Consider the following 22937-nt stretch of genomic DNA (forward strand, 5'->3'; position numbering starts at 1 on the left):
ACAAAAGTTGAAAACACAACAATATTAACACACAACACAACAATATTAACAAGAACTAAACATTTATAAAAACGCTACATTTCAAAAAACAATATACTACTTACAACACAACAGCATTGGTGCACACCACCAACATCAGCCGAGAACACCGCAGCATTAGCCGAGAACACTGCAGCATTAGCCGAGAACACCGCAGCATTAGCACAAAACACAACATTTGCAGAAACGCTGAATTTCAAGTTCCCACCGAATCGTTCTCCAGACCACTTTTTAAATGTAGCGTTTAAATGTAGTGTTTTTTAAATGTAGCGTTTTTATAAATGTTTAGTTTTTGTTAATGTCGTTGTGTTGTGTGTTAATGTTGTTGCGTTTTCAACTTTTGTTTGCTTCGCTAATGTTGCTGTGGTGTGCACCCGTCAGCCACCGTACATCAGGGGTGTAGCCACGGGTAGGCCTGGGTAGGCACAGGACTACCCAATTTGTTCTAAGGCCTACCCAAAAATGAAAATATCACTGAATAATTATGCTCTGGGTGCACATTACAAAGTAAAGAAGTAAAACAAAACTGAAAAGATGCCTATCCATATTTTTCTAGGCCTACCCAAAATATTTTTCTGGCCACGCCCCTGTCATACATTATCCATCCATGTGCGCTGCGGTTTCTTACCATTAAAGACCTTAAATTAAAATATAGGCTACTACGGGACGTACATAGACCTGAGCCTACCCCACAATCATGAACCATGACTGCAGTTCACTACCACACCACTGGGCTATGTGTGAGCAAACCGCATACAATCGATTTGACAGCACTCGCAAGTCCAAAGAAGTCACCTTGCTTTTAGCTTAATGTGCTTTTGAGGTAAATAACACAATACACCTTCAATATAAATATCACTGTCAGTCATGCCACCTAAAAAAGGCCACCTGCGCCAAATTCATATTTGGCCCTGATAAGTTTAGGTTTTAACCACCAAAAAATTAAAAATAGTTGCAGATTTAGAATCTGAAAATATGGCACTAGCAACAGCTAGTTTTAGCTTAGCACCTACTTGGTCTACCAAGGCAGAGGACGTTGAGGAGGAATTTATGAAGGTAAATACGGTGGTCTGGTTCAAATGAGTTACGTTATATTTCATTTTGAAATTGGGAATGACACTCAGACTAAATCTTTTAGGTTACTTCTTTGTATTGTGAAATTGAAATTAAATATTATCAACTATTACAATCAATAATACGTTGCAGGCATGCAAACTCCTCATCTGGGGGGGGGGGGGGGGGTCATGGCCTTGGCCAACACAGCATTTTACCCAGAGCCTGTTTAAGGAGAGCCTGCCCACTCCCTGTTAAGCCCCATTGTACCGAATTTTGAATGAAATGAATGAGAGTCTATGGAGCTAAACGGCTAAATTTGTCTCTTTCCCCTGATTGTCGTTGATAAATATCCGATTTGATTGTAGTTTTTGCATGTTCAACATGGATTACAGGTCAAAAAATGAATGAACGAGAACTTATGTCCTTTCGATTTCTTACAGGGTAAGTCGTTGTTGCCTATAACACGCTAGCATTCTGCTAACGAATGCTGATTGGTTAGTGAAGGACTGACTACGACCAGAGACCCCGCTTGATGGCATCCGAAGCAGAACCAGAATGTCAGAGCATTAGCAACATTAGCAACAATATTAGCAAGCCAAAACTCTTTCTAGCATGTGTATTGACAGGGAGAGCTTAACCTGTCAGCTGTGTTGTCGATGCCTCGAGAGAAAAGTGGAAGTAACCAGAGCTTGCCGTCAAGCAGTAGCTCTGGTCGTACGATGTGTATGACGTCAATGCAATTTTCAAAGGCTTTTTAGAACAGAAAGGAGACTTAAAAAAAATCTGAAACCCGGCATAGTGTGTTTTTTTGCCTCCCCTTTTGAATTCAGAATTCAAATTACTAGACCCTTATTAGACCCTTTTTAGGGGTGCTCAACCACACCTAAATTTCATCTCAGCACCCCTAAAAATAATAATAATAATAAAATAAAAAATAACAAATATTATTGTTTATTATCATTTGATGCTGGTAGTTCATGAAGAAAGGGACATCCTTATTTATTTATTTTATTCAATATTTTGCATAATAATACATACATGTATTCATTGTTATCCAGTGAAATTAGGGATTTATTACAGGCATTGAAACTCACCTGCACTGAGCCTCACCTGCACGACTGTTATTAGCAAGGGGGTTTAGCACTTTTGCAAGGCACTGTATTCATGTCGCATTTTCTTTGGGGGCTGAGCAACCCTAAAGGTCTGATCCTAGAATCGCCCCTGGGAGTAGCAAAAAACGTTTATCCTTAATCTTTATTGAAAAGAAAAATCCAATATGGCGGCCGTTATAGGTTCTTGAGGCTTTTTTGTTCCTCGTAAGAGGTAAGGCATATGTACTAAATTTCCGAATTTTGGGACTTATGGCCTGCAAATGGCATCACTGTCATTCCTGTTAACAGTCATTAGAGGGTGCAGTTGTCGTTATCAGGCAAGTCAATTTAAATAGAAAAATATACTGTGATACTTTTCGGGATATTTAATATTAAAATAATAATTTGTTAAGTCTAGCTTACGTTAGATCATGTTTACGATATTTAAATTACTAGTAATAGTAACCTAGCTAGCCTAGTCTAATGATGTGTTGCAGCTAGCTACTGTAAAGGCTATAATGTGTCAGGTTGGACTCTTGTTACAGTACCACCATTCTCTAATAGAGAGATATCAATAGTTGAATTCATTATACAGTTTGAAATGTTCTTACTTTGCTACTTTACTTTTCATTTTTGAGATGCAGCTTATTTTTTGGTCAATCTATTACAGAAGCGGGTGAAAACGATTTTTATTGATTGTGTACAATAATGTGTTGATAGCCACCTGTAAATCGATTTCTAACAGATTTAACGCAGAACCAAGAAACATTTCCAGCTCGTCCACTTACTAGGGTGAGTATTGGATAAAGCAGCGGATTAAAACGATCACATCTAGACCTATTCGTTGTATAATGTGTTGGTAGACATAATCGCCTCTGACTTGAGTTCTGGTTACAAAACTGCTCGAGAATGTCCTCTTGAGCAGGACACTCGCGCTCAAGTCAGAGGCGCCCACTTTAAACGGTGAGTTCTGTTCACATCACTATATGGAGGGCAATTATCACTTACTTGATCCACAAATACATTTAGCTGTAGTAGGACCTTATTCTGTAGACTAATTTATTTTCTGTTCATAGATGATGTACCATATTGTTGACTTTCTGGACACGGGAGACACAGAAGTTGTTCCAGCCTCTTGGGTTGCTAATGGAAGAAGTTACTGGCCTCCCTACAAAGCCAGGGAGCGATGCAACAGGGCTTTAATGGGAGCGGACCCACCTGAAGAATCGTGGGCAAATCATAACGTCAGGATCCAGGCCACTAAAAGTATAATTTAATTCATTATGATTAAAGTGTTAGCAACCACAATTGGCATTAGATTTATTTAAGAATTACATTAATTAAATTAATTGTTTCCATTTTAATGCAGATACATTTAGTGAGGCATGGCCGCTGCTACCAAGGGCACTGCTTACATCTGATCTTCAAACTGAAGATGAGGAGGACCAACGTCCATCTTATAAGAGAAGGAAGGGAAGGTAAGATGGAGTTTGCTCTCTTAGTAATTATAAATGAGGTAGTAACTATTGATTCATAAATCCAGAAATTAAAACACAACTTATTTTGTTCAATAGAGGCCAAAACTGAATTTAGGACTTAGGGCCTCATGTACTAACATTGCGACCGCAGCTTAATCTGCGCCTTTGCCTAACCGCAAATAGCGGACGGGGAATTTCCGTATTTTGCGTGGTATTTATCAAACCAGATCCTTGTCAGGCAATCAGCGCCCATTAGTGTTAATTAGCGCGCCGTTAAAAGACGGGAAAAATTGCCTGCATGTTACTGCCACCTAGGGTGATTTGAGGAAAAAAAGTTAAGCAATCAAGAGCTAGAAATATACACACCATTTTTCCCTTATACCCTCCCAGCAGCGGTAATCGGTTTTTACTTAAGTGTGCTGCCTTTGTAAATACAGTGTTATATCTTTACCCGCTATTTCACGCCTGAAATGGGCGCAATCCTGTTAGTAAATTAGGCCCTCAGAATGAAGATGACAGCACACATGAGCAACCCAGAGGGGTAAACACCAGAGCACCTTTAAGTTTACCCCCTGCACCAGTTAGTGCTCCTCCAACTCCCACCAGACCAGCCATTGCTACAAGTGTCCCCAGACAAAACTTGAGCATGGCAACCCCTAACCGGCCCAGGGTAAACAACCAGCCCATGTGTGATCGTAAGTGTTTAACAGCAAGTACTACAAACAAACTTATTAATTTCTCAAAAAGGTTGTAGTAAAATTGGCTTATTTGTATTTGAATATACTATTTAAGTACTTCTGTCTTTGGAAGGACAGGACTCACACATTCCTCATGTCTCTAAGAAAGGTGGTGGTGTTGCTATGATATATGAAGCCAGCTTAAACCTCAGCCTAAAATCTGTGAACAACTTTAAAACATTTGAAAAAATGTGCATGAAACCACCAACTACATTAAAGAGGAGTAATGTTAATGTTATTACTCCTGCCCCTCCTCCCTCTTTTTGTATAGTTTCTCTATACCTCTAGCCTGGCTGCCAGCCCAACTTAGCCCCGCCCGCAAAAAAAAATTGTCGGGAAGTTGGGTCCCCCTGGCCCGTACCCCCTCTTCCTAGAGGAATTTTCTGATTTTAGTGTTGCTCCCATAACGCGCACTACGCGCTGTGCGTAGGGTACCGAGTCTTGGGGGGGCACCAAAAAATTGCCAACTGAACAATCATCATAGTTATAATAATTATAATGCCAATATTATTTCAGTATAGAAATATTAGGCACCTTTTAGGCATGTATATCACAACATAGGCAGAACAAGAGATATATTTATTTGCTCAAAAAAAGTTACGATGGTGCCTGTTGTAGAAATTTTGGGCCTATGTACAATGTATGTGTTTAGGAAAAGTTTCCAGTTGGATAAGAAGCTTGATACAATGTATGTTGATTCGACTTCATTTGGTAGACATGCCACCTGTAGTTTTATAACACCTAACTAGGAGACATGAAGTCTAGGAGACAGGAAGTCTAATTCTTGTTTGAAGATGGTCACACAAAGGACAGTCGACCATTTGACTGGTCAACCCCTGTGGATCTACTGCTCTGGAGAGAGCCAGACAACAAAGAACTTTGGGACTCTTGGTGGAGATGTATTGTTTCAAGCTGTCACTAAGTTGAGTTAGCCAATCACAGAGTTTGCTATATTGATTGATTGATCTTACAGAATGCCATTCATCTAAAGTTTATATAAGGTTGAGCATGTGTGATAGTTGGCTATCACTCTTACGAACGATCTGTGTGAACGGCACCTCCTTCGTTAATGACTGATCACAAAGTACTTTGTTTAAAACATATGTATTGTATAGTCTAAATAAATTGTATTGTAACCATATCCCTTGACTATTCAGATCTACACAGTGCCACTGAAATTCTTCCATAACAGTGCCCCCCCCAAAAAAATAAACTTCCCAAGCTCGCCGTGGGTGCCCTTTCCTATCTCAGTGGCCTGACGAACTTTGACAGTAGGCTAGGTCAACTATTCGAAAATTGCCTCAAAAAGACAAGAGGAGTCAGGGGCAGAAAAAAGAAAGAGAAAGAAACTGCGAGATGATGCCCATGCATCACTTTCAGGTAAGTCCATGTTTATTCATTGTTAAATATGGGAAATGTGCTGCTAATTTAATGGTTAGCCTATGCATACACCTCGAACTAGCTGACGTTATTGCTAATGTTAGCACACTCCAATATGTTAGGTGCAAGCTAAATTGAGATTTTACTGTTAAACATTATCTATACATTTTACAAGTAACTGACGCCAGCTAGCTGTTACTTTACTTTACATTCTATGATGCTTTTATATAAAATGTATCAAATAGTTTTAAAATGAGTAATAAAAGGTGGAGAGCTCCTTGGCTGTTTTCAGTTGTAAATGTTTTGGAAAAACAGGCTAAGAAATGTAAGGGTGGGGCTGAAAAATTTAGAGACAAAAATACATCAACTTTACTAGACAAGGTTTTACCAATTTAAAATCGGCTGTTTATTTTACATGAAGCTCAAAAAACTATTTTGCACTGAAATAAAGGCCAACGCTTGCGCGTGTTGCGCGCTCGCATTAAGTCGGGAACTCCGTAACTAGCATCATCAAACACAGAATGTGGATGCATTGGCAGCAGGGTTGCCAGGTCTGTGTGACAAAACCAGCCCAATGGCCAATCAAAACTAGCCCAATATCAGAACTCGAAATATGCCCCTGCTAAACCATATACACTGCTTTTAAAGTCCAACAGCATTGCTTTCATTGCCAAATCTATTGTAATATCTACAAAGTAACACCAAATGTTTAGTATGCCAGCATTAAAACCAGTTTTTAGAAGATTCTCAGAAGACTGAGTGCATTAGGCACGTCTGCACACGCACAGTGCGTGTGTGCATGTGTGCGTGCCCCATGTCCATGTGTGTATGTGCTGATCTGGAGTCAGTTTGGTAGGATTTGGGCATAAATAAATTATTTCATTTAAAATATAAATTTATAGTTAAAGATATTAATGTAATTTGCATGCAAAATATGTCTACCCGAACCAGCGGACAAAAAAAATCAACCCGCGACAACACTTCAAAAGTAGCCCAATTCCACGGGAAAACCGCAGACCTGGCAACACTGACTGGCAGGGCAGCTGTAGTGGCGTATACGGGGCCGGTTCTGGGGGGCCAGTTCTGGGGGGCCAGTTCTGGATCAAAGTCCAGGGCCTATTTTTACTCCCAGTCCGTCCCTGCCAAGCCCTGATTAACCACCCTCAACCAGCTGTTTATGGACAGATACACAGCAGAGAACCACCACCTCTCAATAGGTGTTACATTGTGATGCTGCTGTTGTGTTAGGCTATTGGTATTGAGGTATATGTATAGTAATAAAAAGTTAAACTGGCAAAAACAATCGTTTTTTTTCGGAGGGTGGGGGTGGGGGCATCATAAAGGAATTATGCTTAGGGCACCAAAATGGCTAGCAGCGGCACTGCATATACTGATAACATCTCAATTATGGGTGATTTTAACATTCACGTGAGGGGAGCAGAACACAGGCTTAACGTAGTCATACAGCAGGTAAGTGTCAATGGGCTTTGTGACACCAAAATCCATTGTTCAATTGGTAGATATAGGAAGGGACCGGGAAACTCGCTGTGTCGCAAAACCAATATGCACAGTTTTGAAAAAGTGTTTTGGAGCTTGTATCAAATTACGATAATAACGTGATAGATGACTTTCAATGCTGCAAACGTCACAAACTGGTTCAAAGTTTTACCGCTCTTCTGAACCAGAGCCATAGAGGGAACAAAGCCACTGCTTCTTGTTACAGACAAATCACACATTGCCAGAGAAGCAGCACTAGGCACGCTCGAGACTAGGTAGGTCTATACAGTGCCCAGAAAACAAATGTTGAGGATTCTTCAACATTGTCAACAGTAATAATAATTAGTAACTAGAGAGGATACAATTTCTGGGGAAATTGTGACGGTGTGCTTGCGGCTGCCCCAGCTGCCCAGTCTCCTGGGGCCTCATGTATAAAGGATCGCTCAGCTTTCATTCCAGAAGATGGCATACGGCCAAAACTCGAAAAGTACCTATGCACAGAAATATTTGTACTCGCTGAGAAATATTTTTACGGTTCATTGTTCTTCTACAGGTACAGTCCTGCACTTTTGCGGTTTATGTTGTTTTAATTTGTAACTTGTATAACTGCATGCTCTTATGGGTCTTCCCTTTTGGCACTTGTTTAGCTTTTTCACAATGTATGCTTCATGTTTTGGCTACTTGCAATGTTTGGGACTATCTCGTTGTTATGATCAGTGACCTATGCTCTTTTGTAAAGCTCTCTCTTGGAAGTCGCTTTGGATAAAAGCGTCTGCTAAATGAATAAATGTAAATGTATTTACATGTATAAAACCGGTTGTACGCCAGGACCTGCGCACCTTTCCTTTATAAATCACAATCAACGTGAGATTGACCGCACGTGAACGAGCCACTGACCCCGCCTTGCCTCCTCCAATAAATGAATATCCAGATGGACTATAAATGCGCTCCTGAGGTCAGTTATTTGTCTGAATTACTGTATTTCCGCAAATAAATGCTGCCCTCGAATAAACGCTGCACCAAAAATGAACGTTAAACGCTGCTGCGTTTATTCAAAGAAATACGGTGACTGTGAGACCGAGGTTCTGACAACAGAGGTGGAGGCGAGAAAATGTGTCCTGTTTGGCAGCCGTTCATCAGGTATTAGCGACAAAAGAAAGTGGGCGGTGTGGAAAACTGTCACTATTTGCACACTTTCTTGATTTTAACCTGTAGCACTTTGAGATTTAGCTAAATGTAAAGTGCATTACAAATGAAATCATTATTATAGGGCCATAAATGCTGTGGGTTCAGAGAACCGGACCATGGCAGAAATTAAGAAGAAATGGTCCGATATAAAACTTTTAAAAAGGAGAAACGAGTGGTGGTGCATCGTAACAGCATGGCAGCTATAGGGTTAACGTAACAAGCATTTCCTGAGTGATTTTATCGTTCATTTGACACCCTCAAGTTTAACAGAAGTTATTAAGTAGTGTCGGATTAAACAAAAGGCTATATAGCATTTACATTTATTCATTTAGCAGACGCTTTTATCCAAAGCGACTTCCAAAAGAGAGCTTTCCAAAGTGCATAGGTCACTGATAACAACAACAACAAGATAGCCCCAAAAACATTGCAAGTAGCCAAAACATGAAGCACATATTGTGAACAACCAAAATAAGTGCCAGGGAAGAACCATAAGAGCATGTAGTTAAGCAAGTTACAATTAAACAACATGAACCGCTATAAGTGCTTGTGTATATGTAGAAAAACAAGCTACAATAAAAACAATATCACAGCGAGTACAACAATCTAAATCAGTTACCACTAACCACAAGAGCATCAAGTCTCTCAGCATTTCCCGTTTTGGGTTTTGGCATTTTGATGTGATCATCCACATTAATTATCAAACTTTTGTACGTTTTTTTGAATAGTCAACGTCATAAACGTAGTAGTGGAAACTTTATTTTGTAATGTTAGGTGAGTTTCGGCACTTTTCAGTTATAATTGGCCATGTTACAGAGCCAGACAACATTCTCACGTCTGCTCAAAACTTTCCGTGACGGCCCTTACATTCCCACGTCAAGTAAATCTTTATACATCACAAAGTGTGCATGAAAACCAGCGTACGCAAGCTTTTTGTGCGTACGCAACGTTTATACATGAGTCCCCAGTGGCCTGTTCCATAAAGCGAGTTTACCGAATAAGCCAGACTTATGTCAGTTAGTCGGCCTCATTTCTTGTACATTTGGTTCCATAAAGCTAGCTCAACGTAGTTCGAACTCGGTTACTATGGCAACTTAGGCTACGAAACTAGTCTGGTCAGGGTCAGACTAACTGTCAGGCTTAGCGTGACTTGGTGCTTAACCAGACGTCCCTGTAACACTGACCCAACGGGAAGACGATGATTTACCACATATATTCTCATTTTCTTATTGTCATCAGTTCAACATTGATAGAAAATCTACGTAAATAGACTACATAGGCTACAACATTTAGCCTAATGGATTAAACAATGATGAATAATGCTTTGATAGGCTACCCACCATAGCCTTTAAATGTATGGATGTTAGTTTGTGATTTCACATGTTTAGTCATCAGGCATAGGCCTACATCTCAATCTAAATTATCAGAGTATAATTATCATAGCAATATAATTGTTAACAGTAGCCTACAATTGCAAAACGAACTTAAATCCGCCCCCCATTTCCCCGACACAAAACCCATGTTAAAAAGTTAGCACTTGGCTACTGGATAATGTTTTATTAATAGTAGGCTATTTATTTTAAACAATGTCAAAAAAGTCGATTTAGATTAGTTTAGAGGGTATTTTTTAATCAACGAAGGTCTACGTTCACGACGTCAATCATGGCGTGTCATTTTACATTGATTGAAGTGGTGGATGAGGGAGCTGTCATTGTACACGATTTAAAGGGGACGTTCTTTCTGGAAGAAGTCATGTGGCCGTGTGCATTGCTTTTGCCGTGGTGGATTGTATGATCCATGTTTTACCTCTCGGGCTGTTAAAAAATAGGGTGCACGCGCAATTAGCTTGACTACGCAAATCTGACTTGAATTAGTAGGACTACGTGAGCTGAAATTGGCCTTTATGGAACCGCTTAAGCCCCGCTTGACTAATTAAACGTATTCAAGTCTGGTTTAGGACTTTAAGTCTAGCTTTTTTGAGCGGCCTTTATGGAATAGGCCCCAGGTCTCAGTGCAGCTTTCTCAGTCTCTGCATTGGGAGGTTGTTGGTCATGGTCTTCCTGTTGCTCATAAGGAGGCTGTAAAGCTGCAGACTTTGCCTCTGATAGATCAGCACTTTCTATGCAATTAAGTACCTCCATCATTTCAGTTTCATCATCGCTATCAAGGTCCATCCGATCAACATCATCGTCAGATCAGCTATGATTGTAATGTTCCTGTAGTCAGGGTGTGTCAATGAGCTTTGAAAGTCCCACTACTACATTTCTCATGTTTACAGTGTGAAACAGCTGGTGGCCTTTGTAAACCAGACGTCTTTTCAGCTTCACTCTGTATTTACCGTTGTTTCCACTTCGGATGGTTACACCCCACAGCATTATGTATAGCTGCTTGTCGACCTTTAGAAAGTGTGACAATCTTGGCAAATGGCAGTATTTTGGCCAAAAGTTCAAATCACAGAGCTCTGGGGGAATGGGCTCTTGCTCCAGGTTGTTAGCCACAGCGATGGATAATTTGTTTCCTGCCTTCAAATGGGAATGACAGCTGTGACAAATTCACAGTTTTTTCCTTTCTTCCAGTACAGTGCATTGTTCAGGGCCTTGACATTGGTAGTTGCACACATGGACATATTGCCCTGTCAAACAGACAGCAACAACGTGTGGATTCTTCTTGTAAGTGCTGCGATTGCAACACTTTATTTGGTTGGGAAAAGGGTGCGATGGCACATTGTGCATACAAAAGTTGGGCCAGCGTGTATAATTAATCCATTGTCTGTATTTACTTTCAAGGCACAGCGCATATTATGGGCCATCCAAAAGTGTGCTTCACAGTCACCGTGGTTACATGGATTCGAATTACTGGCTTATTTGGACTGAAATAGAATTATACCTTTCTTGTAAACACCTTTGTTCTAATAATTGAGCTGAAATTTGTCATTTTATGTTTTGGGCTATGTTAAACTCTTTCTTCAATCTGCAGATTGATAACAACCAGAACTCAATTAAACGTAGTCTTTCCTTTAGTGAAGAGGCGGACTAAAACCCTTCAAAAAATATTTTATTCAATTAAACTGTTTGGTCCAAAGTTAAGCACTGGCGAAACTGAAGGTGTTAGAGTAAATACCAAACATCGTCAAAGTTGTTGTGTGTTAGTCTGGCTAATCATGAAATAGCTGTGTCGTCATTAAAACCCGAGCACTTGCTCTTTAGAAAATGCACTCGGCTACACAGCCGGCTGTTCTCGAATTGATCTCACGGTACTTTGATGGATACATCACAGTGACCGTGACCTAGCCTCAAAATTCTAACCAGAATTCACTGCTTCAAATCAGCCGGTGCTGCATGAAGTCGAGCACACTTCATGCTCTTGGTACCCAGAATGCTACAAAGTTAAGGTAGGGTGACCAGATTTGACTTTGTGAAAAAGAGGACACTTAGTTACGGGGGGGAATGCATACAAGTGTCACAAATGAAATGACACAAATGACATAGGCTATATGATCATTTATTTAAACCTTAACAAAATTGCAAAATACAAATGTAAACAAATCTTTTTGTGCCATTTAGTCCAGTGCTTCTGTGGCTTTCAGTGGTTGTTTAATGAATGAATAAAAACCTTTAATGTGTCTTGTCCATATATTAAAGCAATAAATGTAACAAATAATACATAATTTATATGGCCACATATTACAATAAGAAAATAAAGACACATTTACATATCGGCATGGCTGCAGGTGTCATGTGCTGTTGTAAACTATGCAACTAGTGGAGGCGGCAAGGTGCTCAGTGTTGCCAGATTGAAAATGCTGAAGTATTGTACCAAAGTCTCAATTATCGTATTTGGAGGATAATGATCGTGCATCTGGCAACACTGAGAAGGCGGTCGACCTATGACAGTTCTCTACAGTCAAGAGCTCGCCCAAGAAGTTAATTGAGGTAAGGGAGATACACTTTCCAAAACTTGTAAGGGCGTAATAATTTGTTTGTGAAAGACCCAGAGAAACACAAACATCTGACAAGACAAAATCCTGGATGTTTTTTGAATACCTGCCGGACGCATATTTTAGGTCTCGAAAAGAGGACATGTCCGGGTAATAGAGGACGTCTGGTCACCCTAGTTAAGGGCATTAGCTTAGTTAGATAAGCATTGTTTGGAGTTCTATTGTTGTGTTTGTTCTGTTTTGATATGTGTAATGGTCTGTAGTTTAGATAATTTGAGTGTTCACCCTGATTGGGAGTGTTGTGTAGTTAGATGGATATCCAAGCTGTCCAATGGAAAAGTGCTTCTGGGGAAATAAACTGTCGAGAGCATTGTTCTACTCAATGCTAGTCGGTGCTACGGTATCTTTGTTCCCGATTAAAGTGCGGCCTATACTCCCATTTGCAAACACAAAGCTCCCATTCTGGTGTGGTGCGGCTTATTTCCGAAAAATACGGTACATGCAATATTGACTTTTCATTTATGATGTGTCTGTAACTGTATTTTTTTTAAAGAAAAGTAAAGTAAACGCTTTGATTTGTGGCAGGAAAATAAATAATGCAAGAAACTTGTTTGGATGTTTCCTATGTGGATTCTATGTGAATAAGTTGAAGTAGATAAAGTAAAGGTAAAGATAGGGCATACCTTGTTTACCAGTGGTCTCACCAAGCAGACATCCTATAAGACAGTTGCCATTAAATTATTATTTTGCATGCATGTACAGATTACTCAGATTTGTCAATCAACATTTGCCTGTAGGCAATAATGCATTAGGCAAATTACCATGTTTTTCAGGGTGGACTTAAATTGTTTTATCTGGAAATCACTTTCTCACACTTTGGGCAGTGCCAGTGGCTCCGTTTGTGATCTGTTTCTTTTTCACAAAGGCAAGGAATTGTGAACTTCTCTGTTGAGAAATTGATTTTTATTTTTATTTTGCTTAGGTTGTTAACCAAATGATTCATAACTGCCAAGAAAAGCATGTACTTTAGTGACCATAATAATTATAATCTAAACATAGATAAACTATTTGTATACTTTATGAAAATGTATATGGTCAATCAAGGTGCCTATTAGACTGCTCTTTGGGGGATCTCCCACAGTCCACTAAGGTCAAACTAGGCTAAAATGGGATTTAGTGTGACCAAATTAAATTGAGGAAAGAAAATAAGAAAACAGGCTTACCTTTGCCAACATCTATAAAATACACAGCATACTTAATGTGCCTTTGCTTGAAATGTTGTTGAGATGCTGCTGTCCGAGTGCAACAGTACCTGCAGTCATCTTCCCCAAAAGGCAAGTCGTCGGGTGAGCTGAATTTGAATATTGGCTTAGACCCTGAACACAACAAGAATGTTCAATTAGCAATGTGACAATGAATCACACCTGAACCAATTAATCTATGCCCATCCAATGACAAGGTGGTCTACCATGGAAAAGAACTACATTTCTGATTCTCAGAAGTTTATTGATTCACTCACAGCACAATAGGGGTCCCATTTTAGGATATATTATTGAGTGGCCTGTTATGTTAGGCAGTGTATAGTAAATTATGACTTTTATTGTGAAGGAATAAGCTGTGTGCAAAGACTGTGGAGACAAAAGGTGTGTTTGACTTAATTCGAGGCTTGGTCACTGTGGAAGCAGGAACGTCCGGCTTACCCCCTAGCATATCTAATAGTTATTTGTTTGTATACTGCTTGTTTGTATATTGATCTTTCTCCAATAATAAAAAAACAGAGCCGTTTTTAACTCCTCCCAACTGCAAGCTGCAACTCTCGCCAGCAGTGCCAGTCCAAGCACATTGGACACCCTGGGCGAGTTTATAATTTTTTTTTATGCTTGTGCGCCCCCCACGTGACATGAAAAAATGGCAGCTGCCCGGTCCGCCCGTGCCTAAAACCGCCCCTGCTCGCCAGTCGTTCATGCAGCCGCAGCCGATGTCGAAAACACCTAAAGTGTAGCCGCCTTGTAGAGTCACAGACAGGGGCCCACACAAATACCCATGTAGTGAAGCAAATGCACTTTATAGAATTGAAAAAAAGAATATTGTCACATAATTATATGCTATATTTAAACTATACATATTTTGCTTCACATACAGTGTTATTTAACTAATGAATGAAAGACTTGGGAGCAGAGTCGGACTGGCTGTCGGGAGATTTCCCGAATGGCCGGTTAAACAGCCGCAGCATAATGCAACAAAAATATATATAGGCCCTATAATAATAATACACGATAGTTGGCTGGTCTGCGTTTCAAAGTCCAAGGCCATTTTTCGGTCTCATGTCTGCTTTGGAGTAGCCTGGCTCTGCCCTCCTACGTACTTCCGCTCAATTTGGATTTTGCTTCTGTACTCGGTCTGGCCATTTGGTACGTGAGTCAGATTTTGCAAGTTGATTTTCTACCGGCGAATCAGCAAACAGAGGGAGTGGCTGAGAACGTTGATGTGGTGCCTAGCGCTAGTTTGTGTTGTAGTTCCGTAACGGCGGCGGAGAAAGATGCGAGCAAAGCCATTCGATCCGCTGTGGCAACACTGCCGAATATCTATAAACTAAAGCCAGAGCAAGAATAAGTTTTGCTGAGCTTTGTTGGTGGCCATGATGTTGGGGCCCTCCTCCCCACAGGGTTTGGGAACAGATGATTGATTTTCCAGCTACTACAGCTAGCTCTGTTACAGTAGTGGTGAAGGAATTGGCTAAGGCGAACACTAGCGATTGGTTATGGCAGATCAGAGTGGCTCTGGGCAGATCCAATTAGTTTTTAACTTCAACAGAGTACCCGCCTACAAGGAAGTCAACGCTTGTCAATGGAGCGAGGCCAGACTGTCCAGGCTAGCTTAGGAGCCCTTGCAACATCAAAAAGAAAAGAGAATCGCAGCCTTGAAAGGAAGGTGGAAAATGGCTGAATGTGCAGCCAGCACCAACTTAACAGAAAAAGGATAAAATAGCATTAAACTAGCTTTTCCCAGTGTGATTTTGAAAATTTAAAAATACTGGATGATAAACATACAATCGACAAATATTCAGTTTGTGCAACAACAAAAAAATGTTACAAGATTATGTGAGTGGCAGTGGTGGACAGTGGACAGGTGGCAGTCTGCAGAGACAACGATAACAGGACAGCGGGGATTTGTCCTCTTACAAATACACTTTCTATCGACAAATATACCATTTAACGATGTCAAAGTCAAATATCAAATTATTTTGACCTTATTTCAAAACCAAATTTATAGTTAGAATCAGAAAATGTCAGATTACCCACCATTGATTGCACCAACACTAAAGTAAAATGTTGTAGAACTGTAAGGGCCAATAGTGCTCTGGTTTAAACCTATTAACTAAGAGGCACACTCACTGTATAGGGGGTCAGATGGCTGAGCGGTTAGGGGATTGGGCTAGTAATCAGAAGGTTAGAGCTAAATGATGTTGTGTCCTTGGGACAGGCACTTCACCCTACTTGCTTCGGGGGAATGTCCCTGTACTTACTGTAAGTCGCTCTGGATAAGAGCGTCTGCTAAATGACCAAATGTAAAAACCGACTGTTTTACAGCTACATTTTTTAATTGTGAGATTTGCATAGGAAAGAGGTGTCAATGGACTTTGAGGTTCACTGTATGTCCATTTTACCCACTGAACTGTCGTTATTCAACAGTGACAAGCTAAATTCGGTTTTGCGGTCAATGACTCCTTAAAGTATTCTCCTATACTTTTTTTAAAGAAAGATTATTTTTTGTCAATCTCGATAAACTATGCTGGGCCTGCTCAAACCATACCTCTTCCACAAATACTGGTCAGGGAAGCACAGTGCATTGTCTCTGAAAACCCTTGGGGCTGGTGGAATAAACGCTCTTTGGTACCTGTGCACCTTCATCCACAGGGTCGTCGAAAAACAGATACACCATAATTGGTTGTAACTTGTCTAGACGCACTGCTTAGGCTTTTTGTCATGTCAATTAGCCAATGGCTTTTGAAAACTATTGAAGTGACATGATTTCTTAATTAACTTGTTTATTTAAATTAATACGTTATTTGGAGATAAAGCAAACACGTAAATTAATTCATGCTGGGTCATATTGTGAAAAAGAAAGTCTGCACTTATGTTTCCCGACACGAACAAAACACACTCGACGGAACTATCTTTTAAGATTATGTTTCCGCTTGATTGAAATTCTTTGCAACACAGCTAAATTCAGCTCGACTTTCAGCCTGACACGGAGCAGGCTTGTTAGAGGTATAAGTTGCCTATTTTACTTAGCTAGGGCTATAATAAGTCTACTTAATGGAACGGAACCCTCACTGAAATAAACGAGACTTATGGAAATAGTCTGTCTTTTCCTTAATCTACGTTGATGGAATACCCCCCAGTTCTCTACGCGAAGGATCGGGGCGAGCATTCCAAACGATTCCATGCTCCAAACAAATCGTTCCTGAGCAACGAGTCACTTCCGTTGTTAATACCAAGAATAATGGCGGAGAAACGTCGCCCCGCTGTCCCTGCAGCGATGTCAGAAACCAAGTCGACTAAAACGGACAGCGAAAGGGAATTTCTTTCGCAGGTGGGGGTGGGAGAATTGCTCCGAGGCGCTCTGCTTAAGATGGTTGAAGCTAGATCGGATGACCCTATCGGGGTCTTAGCCGATCACTTCTGTAATGTAGCATCCGAGTCAGAGAACGGCACAGCGGGATACAGCGACGGAGAGCAAAGTATCACACTCACCGCAGGCGTTCAAGAACAGCAACCTCTCAACAAAGCACTGTGGCACTTGAAATTAGCGCATCACTCCCAGAGGTAGGAATACCTTGCGGTCCCTCCAAGGGCGTAGGTTTGGCTTGAAAGTTGGTAGGAACACAAGGATCAGTCAACTGTGTAGGAGGATGTAACCACTGGCACTGTTATTATATGGTTGGGCAAATTTAGTAAACAATCGCAGTAGGGATCTGACGGGGACAACAAGAAAAGCCACAGTATCAGGGTCTTGGTTGTGGTTATTCATTTTCTCTGATCAAACTGTGATACTGTGGCTTTTCTTGACAACTTTTTTATATTGCTCACAGAATTCCTTGGCAGACCGGGGAGGGGGGTTGTAATAATAATTAGTTACACAAAACTTAATTATATTAAATAAGCTTGAAAATATTGTACAAATTAATAACATAACTACTAACACTGGTCGGACTGTTTATCTCTGTTTCAGACTGGTTCAGGCTGGTCTTCATCTTTAACACGTGCCTTTTTCAGTCTTGGAAAATACTTTTCAATACTCATCTGGATTAAAGCAGCAAACATTCAGTAAAAATACAAGAGTAAAAAAAATGACATAACTTTATTTATAATAAGTTTATTTGATTCACAGCTGCTACATATAGGCTAGTGTTTTGACATGTAACTCTGTCATTATCATGAACTTGATCGTTTTGGTTGGAAGGAAAGAAGCATTTGTGTTAACAATTCAGTCATGACTTGCACTACTCTTTATTTTAATTAGGGTCATTCCTATGAAATAATCTTAGATATGCTGTTAACGTTTCACAATATTAAAAGCAAGTATTATATGGAAGGAAGCAGGACTTTTCAGAAGAAAAAACTAATAGTCCATGACAGATCAACGAAGTTACGTGGACCAGGATAGTTGTTTGGCTATCGATTTTTACGTTCCAGCACGCAATTTATGCTTTTGCATAAGTAGCCTACTATTTGCTACATGCTTCAATACCCAAATAAATGTCCTTGTGCATGTAACTCTGTTAGGGTATTGCATTTTCTACTTCTGTCGATCAATTTTTTATTTCTTGTTAGTTACTGCATCCATTCAGCGACAAAATGTTGTACCAGTACCAACCATTTCCGTTTTGAGTTAATGTAATGTTGTTTCCCATTTGGGGGAGCGTGTCTTAGTATTGGGGGGAGGTGAGCAAGTCATCCTATTTGGGGGGAGTTGACTTGTATTTGGGGGGAGTGTTTTCATTTGGGGGCTGTACTCATTAGGGGGTGTGGTTTGCACTTCAGGGCCACCGTACCTAACCGCCGAACAGCCATCTGACCCCCTATATTGTTATTGATGCATATTTGTTGTTTTGGCCGTTGGTAGCTTACTGTTATATTGTTGTTTTTATGTTGATAATGAATTGTTTTTTTTGACAGAGACAAATAAACACCACAGATTCTAATATTTTGACTTTGAATGATATTGTTATAATTAGAGCTGAACGATTATTTGCATTGATAATATTGTGATGTGACAAAACAAGATTTTGTAATCGCAAATGCTGCGATTTTACTTTGGTCACGTGACACGCGTGACAAACAAATGGGAGTCAGGTGGCTGAGCGGTGAGGGAATCGGGCTAGTAATCAGAAGGTTGCCAGTTCGATTCCCAGCTGTGCCAAATGACGTTGTGTCCTTGGGCAAGGCACTTCACCCTACTTGCCTCGGGGGGAATGTCCCTGTACTTACTGTAAGTTGCTCTGGATAAGAGCATGTGCTAAATGACTAAATGTAGAGCAGTTTGTAGACGAAGGATCAATTTTGCACGCTACACTTTACCTTGACGATTGCCTTGGGCTTGACAGAACCTGACACTACAGACATTTGTGTGTCAAAAAGGCACAGTATGTCAGTTGTGTGGGGATATTTCGCCCTTAAAAAAGATGCTGTGCAGTGTCAAGTATTGTGCAAAACCTACCTGGCCAACGTTGCTACCTCATGGGACAACCACACCAATCTATTTCAGCCCTTAAAAAACACCACAAAGCCATGTACAAAGCATAGCTAAAATGCAGTACACCAGTGTGTCAAATAAGCATGTCTGACAGGTTAATACAGAGTTGTAGTTTTCTAAGGTCACTGTTGAAGTCATGGCCAAGCATGCAGACTTGGGTTCATGTACTCCCAATATCAATCAAAATACAAATTTTACACAATATTTGTGGCACAGAACAAAGTCACGTAATGTGACGAGACTGAATTTAAAAGTAAAATAAAAAACACACCAGGGACACTAACAACATCAACAACCCTGCACCATGCAATATTATTTTAATGTAATCTTTAAATTCAGTCTCGTCACATTACGTAACTTTGTGTTCTGACCGGGACTGGATGTGAAGCCACACAAAATACATTTCTCCTCCATCTTGAAACTGTGAAACCTAGAAATGTTTATCATGACCAACAGTTGCTACGTTACAAGAAACAAGAAATCAATCCGATTGGCCAACACTAGCGTTTAACGCTCCTCATGACGTTGAGAAATTTCAACTCGCAACGCTCCGCTCGCCTTCCCACAATGCACTATACGAGCGTTAACACCGGGCTTCATAGAAAATAAATTGGAAGACGACGCTCCGCTGTAGTGGACACGCACCGTTAGCCTTCTCATTAGTACATTTTGAAGCCATACTAAAGCGTTTGTCGCATAGATTTTGTCTATTGGAAAATATTCAATTGGAATTTTTGTACTCACATATTTGATGTTACGCTGTGGGACCCACATTTGAATGATCACATATTTGTGAAGCTGCTCCTTATTAATGATATCATAATAAAAATCATATTAAATCGCAATATTAGAAATTAATCGCAATAGGCTTATTTTCCTGAATCGTTCAGCCCTATTTATAATGTATTTTGACGTTTGTGACCCGGGCCACTGGTAGGGGGCTATGTGCTATTTTGAAAACTGTTGAACAGACTTGCAAAATTCATGTTTTTTCAGGACTAGGCCTAGACGTGAATTGGACGTTGTAGGTAGTGTTGTTTTTGGCGGCCTGTTTTAATTTGAGTCTAGTCTTTGTGTCAAGCTGTCGTTTTTTTAAATAGTTTTAGTCACATTCATACTCTTTTTATTGTAGTCAAGTTTCAGTCGACCAAAGGTTTGAGCAGTTTAGTCTTATTTTAGTCAGACTTATCCATGACTATTTTCTTCTAGTTTTAGTCTGCGAAAACTGATACATTTTAGTCTAGTTTTAGTCGACACAATTTGTATTTTAGTCTAGTTTTCATCACGTGATAAAGGTCCGTTGACGACGATATTTAGTTATAATTTTCGTTGATGAAAGCAACACTAGTGGCTAGGAAGTTACAAATTCACAAAATTCAAGTCTAGGCCTAGTCTCTTCAGCCTAAATGAATTCTGATACATTTTGATAACTGAGTGAGTGCATACCTGAGTTAATGAGTGCAGGCCTGGGCTGCGTTTCCCAATAATGATGGATCGTAGCAACGATTGAGCAAAAAACAAAACCATCGATATTTTTTACGTGCGTTTCCCAAACATGCTCATAGAGTAGGCTAATTTATGCGCTTTCAAGAGCTAAAACTTTTCAAGAGACACTTTAGCTAAGATGTCTTTGGGAACAGCCCGTAAAAGTAAGATTCGTTGTACGATGGATTCTACGATAAACTTAGGCTTACAACGCTTTTGGGAAATGCAGCCCTGGTCAGTAAAGTCAATCATTCAGAAAAATACTACCCCGTTCTAGCTACAGAATTTAATAAAAATGTATCAGAGTTAGCTAGCTAACAGTAAGCGTCTGCTCTCACAAGTATTTTCCAACTGTAGTAGAAAAAATACATTAATTTTGAAAGTCTGTTTAACAGTTGTCAGAATGGCACCCGCAACGATTAAATGACTCACCTGTTGTCGTGGAAAACAAGTATATGGCTGCAAGGTATGTCGGTCTCTTTTAGAGTCAACATCACAAATATGGCTAAACAAAGCGAAAACTGGAGGTGGCCAATACAAACCAGCAAAGGTTGTCATATAATTGTTAAATTAAATAAATCAACCATTATTTTCAATGAACGCTGAAACTGGGGAAGTCCCAGACAACTACAATGTGTTGTCTAATCTCATGAGTTATTTAAATCACTTTACAAAACTCAGACAATCAAAGTGAAAGTTTACAATGCATGTTAGGACAAAAACAGCGAGAGAAGCAAAAGCTGAAGTGAGAGAAGTTGTAGAAGGACTTGCGCAAAAGTCAAGATCAATACAGCCATACCTTGTATTTCTCACTCTGAGAAGTAAAGAATAACTTGTGAAAGGAATGGACAAGGCACAGGCATACGGAGGGTATGCCTGTGCCTTTTTCTGCCGAGTTGATAGCTGTCTTGAGTTATGCAGACTTCAATGCCATCTACCAGTCATCTGATACATCAATAATTGAATTGTTGGCACTGACATTCGTGTTGTATGCCTGGCTAGATATTACTTTTATGAAAATATGTGTTAGCGATTTGAACCACCCCATATATGCCTCTTTTTTCTTCTTTTTTTAATGTTTCCTTACAGATCTGCCTTCAGCAATAATGTACGTGTGGCATATGACCTACTGACCCAGGCGGGCCCCCAGAGGTATAGAGAACAGTTCTGTGGAGGCCCTGGAGGCCGTAGTTCCAATAGGCCAACCGGTGGCGGTGTGCGAGGGGGCCTCTACACCCAGACTCTTCAATGCCTGTGTAGCGAAGGTGGAGTCCCTGCCTCCACCTCTGCTCCGCTTCTAAGGCGCCTTCACTGCCAGAATCACGAAGCAGTACCTTACGATGTGTTCGGGCAAGGCGTGTTGACGTGTGCCGTGTTCTGTGACTACATACGGCGTGTTCAGCGGTTGTACGCAGAGGTTTGTGGCCCAGCCGAGGGGCCTGCAGGCCGGGCTCTGTGTCTGGCTGTGCTGGGGACCTTACAGGAAGCCCTGGAGACCTCCCAGGGATGTGACACCAATGCAAATGCTAACACAAAGGCTAATTCCTACCTAGAAGCTAATGCTAAGGCTAATCGCTATCTGGAGGCGAGTGCTAAGATCTCACCCTGCAAGCTTGCGCAGGCCATGGCTGAGGCACACACAGCTGGAGAGGCATCAGGAATCAATATGGACGCCAAAGAGTTTGAGGATGCAGCAGCAGAGTTGTTCATCACTCGAGTCAGAGTTATATCATAAGTTAACTACTGTGTGCATTACAGATTTGTACAACAAATGGTGTACATGCTCAGAATAATATGCTTTCCTGACTTATACTAAACTACATGAAAATGTGCAAGCGGCCGGAAATATTTAAGATATTTTCAAAAACAAAAGTGACAAATGTCTGTGTCTGTTAAATTAGTCTACCTTCATCGCTTGTATAATTTATTTCAATGTTAATCATGTCACAAATAAACCAACCTATGAAATACTTCCTGTGTTCTTGACTATTACAATGCTGATCATATAGGATTCTTCATTGATATCTGTATTGACTTCAGGGTGTATTCACAAAGATGGTTAAAAGGATCAAAACCTGATCAGAACCTCTACAAAAAATGTGTTGATAACATAAATTGACAATTAAATTGTTAAATGGTCCATGGTCATCAGAATGTTTGCTAAATTAACACTGCACATTGTAGTCAGGTGCATGCACTCTTGCTAGATGGATGACTGAATGGCTGTTGATATGCAGAAGTTTTACATAAGACTATCCTTTGCTGAGGTCAAGAGGCCATAGAGAGGCTCCTC

At 40.3% G+C, this 22937-nt stretch overlaps 2 protein-coding genes across 2 annotated transcripts; both read left to right on the forward strand.

Moving 5' to 3' along the window:
* The first annotated feature begins 1750 nt into the window (after nucleotides 1-1750).
* LOC146299395 (uncharacterized) lies at nucleotides 1751-5542 on the forward strand. The gene is made up of 3 exons (XM_084683150.1): nucleotides 1751-3452; nucleotides 3556-3664; nucleotides 4154-5542. Exons 1-3 carry the CDS (start codon nucleotides 3263-3265, stop codon nucleotides 4416-4418), a joined length of 564 nt encoding a protein of 187 aa, XP_084539276.1. The 5' UTR covers nucleotides 1751-3262; the 3' UTR covers nucleotides 4419-5542.
* An 11082-nt stretch (nucleotides 5543-16624) lies between these two features.
* On the forward strand, nucleotides 16625-22615 carry tpgs1 (tubulin polyglutamylase complex subunit 1). The gene is made up of 2 exons (XM_084684527.1): nucleotides 16625-17229; nucleotides 21734-22615. The coding sequence occupies exons 1-2, from the start codon at nucleotides 16790-16792 to the stop codon at nucleotides 22377-22379; spliced, it is 1086 nt and encodes a 361-aa protein (XP_084540653.1). The 5' UTR covers nucleotides 16625-16789; the 3' UTR covers nucleotides 22380-22615.
* Nucleotides 22616-22937: the final 322 nt, after the last annotated feature.

The sequence above is a fragment of the Hypomesus nipponensis genome, chromosome 3 (assembly GCF_054491055.1).
Source record: "Hypomesus nipponensis isolate SF chromosome 3, ASM5449105v1, whole genome shotgun sequence".
NCBI classification, from domain to species: Eukaryota; Metazoa; Chordata; class Actinopteri; order Osmeriformes; family Osmeridae; genus Hypomesus; species Hypomesus nipponensis.